Source organism: Cibotium barometz, chromosome 36, assembly GCF_041138505.1.
Source record: "Cibotium barometz isolate CiBa-2024 chromosome 36, ASM4113850v1, whole genome shotgun sequence".
NCBI classification, from domain to species: domain Eukaryota; kingdom Viridiplantae; phylum Streptophyta; class Polypodiopsida; order Cyatheales; family Cibotiaceae; genus Cibotium; species Cibotium barometz.
In genome coordinates, this window is record NC_141081.1 from 37,299,189 (window position 1) to 37,301,882 (window position 2,694).

At 46.7% G+C, this 2,694-nt stretch overlaps 1 protein-coding gene across 1 annotated transcript; it reads left to right on the forward strand.

Annotated features, from left to right (window-relative positions):
* Positions 1-316: 316 nt before the first annotated feature.
* On the forward strand, positions 317-2,404 carry LOC147617862 (uncharacterized). The gene is made up of 4 exons (XM_086775518.1): positions 317-773; positions 880-1,109; positions 1,257-1,358; positions 2,120-2,404. Exons 1-4 carry the CDS (start codon positions 317-319, stop codon positions 2,402-2,404), a joined length of 1,074 nt encoding a protein of 357 aa, XP_086631644.1.
* The last annotated feature ends 290 nt before the right edge of the window (positions 2,405-2,694 follow it).

Sequence of the window (2,694 nt, forward strand, 5' to 3'; positions counted from 1 at the left end):
GTGGCGGCCAACCACATGAAAGAGCAATGGGCTGAAAATGGTGTTACCCTTGTCATTTATGGGTGGAGTGACACTAGAAAGCGCTCCATCCATGGAGTTGTTGCCTACTCACGAGGGGAGACATACTTTGTCGACTCCCATGATGCTTTCGGGACGGGGAAGAGTGCCGAGATACTTGTTGCTGTGGAGTGGGCAACAACACTAGAGACGGTAGGGGCGGAGAATGTCATTGCCATATGTGCGGATGGAGAACCGGCATAGGGCGGTGGGGACAATTCTCCAAGCAACTTATCCTTGCATCACCGTGTGCTTTTGCATGGCCCATTGCCTCAACAACCTTATCAAAGACATAGGGGCCTTGGATTGGGTTGCACCTATCATTGAGGGTGCCAAGAAAATAGTGACCTTTGTCCTCAACCATCAAAGGGTGCAGCACGAGTTTTCCAAGAAGTCAAGCCTCTCTCTTCTTAAGTATTCCGAGACGAGGTTTGCATTCAACTTTCTCATGCTAGGCTGCTTGTGTACATGTAGCGGGGCATCGAGGGGACTCTTCCTCAGTGATGAGTTTGCACGCACTTCAGAGGCTTCCACGACGGTCGGCAAATTTTGCAGGGAAAGGGCAGACGATGCGGCATGGTGGGAGGAGGCCAAGGCGCTTGTGGAGATGGTGCAACCGATTATTGATCTCCTTAGGGTAGTGGATTCAACCATGCATTGGCAAAGTGTACGAGGCAATGGATCGCATGACAGAGAAGCTAAAAGCAATGTTCAAAGTCAAGCCTCACTATAAACAGGTCAAATCCCTATGTTTGAAAAGGTGGCAAGCCTACCACTCTCCCCTCCATGCTGCTGCCTACATTGTTGATCCTGAGTTTTAAGGCAAAGGGCAACACAAGGACAAAGAGGTGAGCAAAGGCCTTCGACAAACCTTGGATCGCCTTTACACTAGTGAGGGCCGCACAATCAAGGACCAATTGCAGATTTATAGAGAGAAGCGGGGGGCTTTTGGTTTGGCAGATGCACAGGCGGACCGCTTCAAGATAGGGTCTGCACTTTGGTGGGAGGATTATGGTGCGAAAACTCCAAAGTTGCAGGACTTTGTTGTGCGCGTACTCTCGCAGGCTTGTAGTAGCAGTTGCCTAGAGCAACTCTGGTCAGTTTATAGCCACATTGCCTCTAAGAAGAGGAACCACCTTGGTGTACAGCGTGCAAATGATTTGGTATTTGTCAGTGCCAACTTGGGAATGCTTTGCAAGGGCTTGACAAAGAAGGCAGATCCTTTCACCGAGAATGGGAGCAGGCAGCAGGACCCACATCTCTCTGATCAGCAGAGGGTCGAGATTTTAGAGGAGCTTGAGGTTGTGCCCGAGGCATTGTCCCCCCCCTCCCCCTCCACTTGAGGACCAGCCTATGGAGGACTTCACTGAGGAGGTCACGATTGATCTTCACCTAGTCTCTTGAGTCTAGAGTCTCGAGTCTCGACTCTTGCCCCACTTTTTTGCTAGCAATCTTGCATCTTGGCACTTAGTCATTTTGCCTTGATGAGTGTACACCCTCCTTGGGCCTTTCATTATGCCATTTGGCATTTTTGTTTAGATTGTACACTCACTTTTGTTTATCACACCATCGGCGCCCCATTATAGTTTTTTGCTAATACGACTATGCATTTCTCCTCTTTTTGGTGCAATTTTGTGCTTAATGTCTTGGTTTCTAAGTGTAAATCAAGTGTGTTAAAAAAATTTGTAAAAAAACAATCGTTTTCAGATTGCCATTTTTTTCACCGTCCCCGAGACAGCCTTTTGCCCCGTCCCTGTCCTGTTCCCCGTCCCATGTTTCTATGGTATGTGGAGTTCGGTCAAGGAGACCTCAAAAACTAGGTATGCCTGACACTGAGAAATGTGTTTGAGCGAGCTTTAATCTACATGGAAAAATATATTCTCAATAAGTGGTTTATCACTCTTGAAGATGATAAGTGGTAAATACTTCCCTAGTGCACAATGGATAATTCCTAAAACTAGGAACGGATGGACGTGCTAGAGCTCGAGCTATTTGGAAGTGCCTCAAAATTCTGGACGTAGCTGATACCTGAGATATTAGAAAGGTCTTCTTTCGCGATCAGTACATAGAGGGGGAAGGAGCCAGGTACTTTCTCAATGAGAATCAAGAGAAAGATGAGCAAGCAACCAATTGCAGGAGCAGTCCGATAAAACCTCTCAGCGACCAACCTGGTGGTCGGGCCAATCCTATCTCTGTCGAGGAAAGTCCACCGGACGGTGAACCCAACGATCCGTACATCAACTCCTTTGGGAGAGGGCCACTGAATTCCTCAGAGCTGTGGGCGAAGGGTAAGACTTTATATCCGTTCCCTCACGGCATGATCTCAGTCCGCGAGGCCTTTCTGTAATGGAGTCATTTTGCCCCACTATGTTGTAAATAAATAATCTGTATGGTCTCTACAAGAGATGTTTTTTCTCCATGTGTTTTGCTATGAATAAAACGTTGGCCCTATGTTGTGGTCTTTGTGTGGTCCCTTACAGATATATCATGTCCTTTTTTGAAATATGTTGTTGCGTAATATATATATATACCTAGTTGTGGCTCAGCAAAACCTAATACTTTATGAGCATCTTCCAAAGCATCAGGCATAACATCAAAAACATTTATCAACTCTTTGCTCATCATAACGTCTCGATA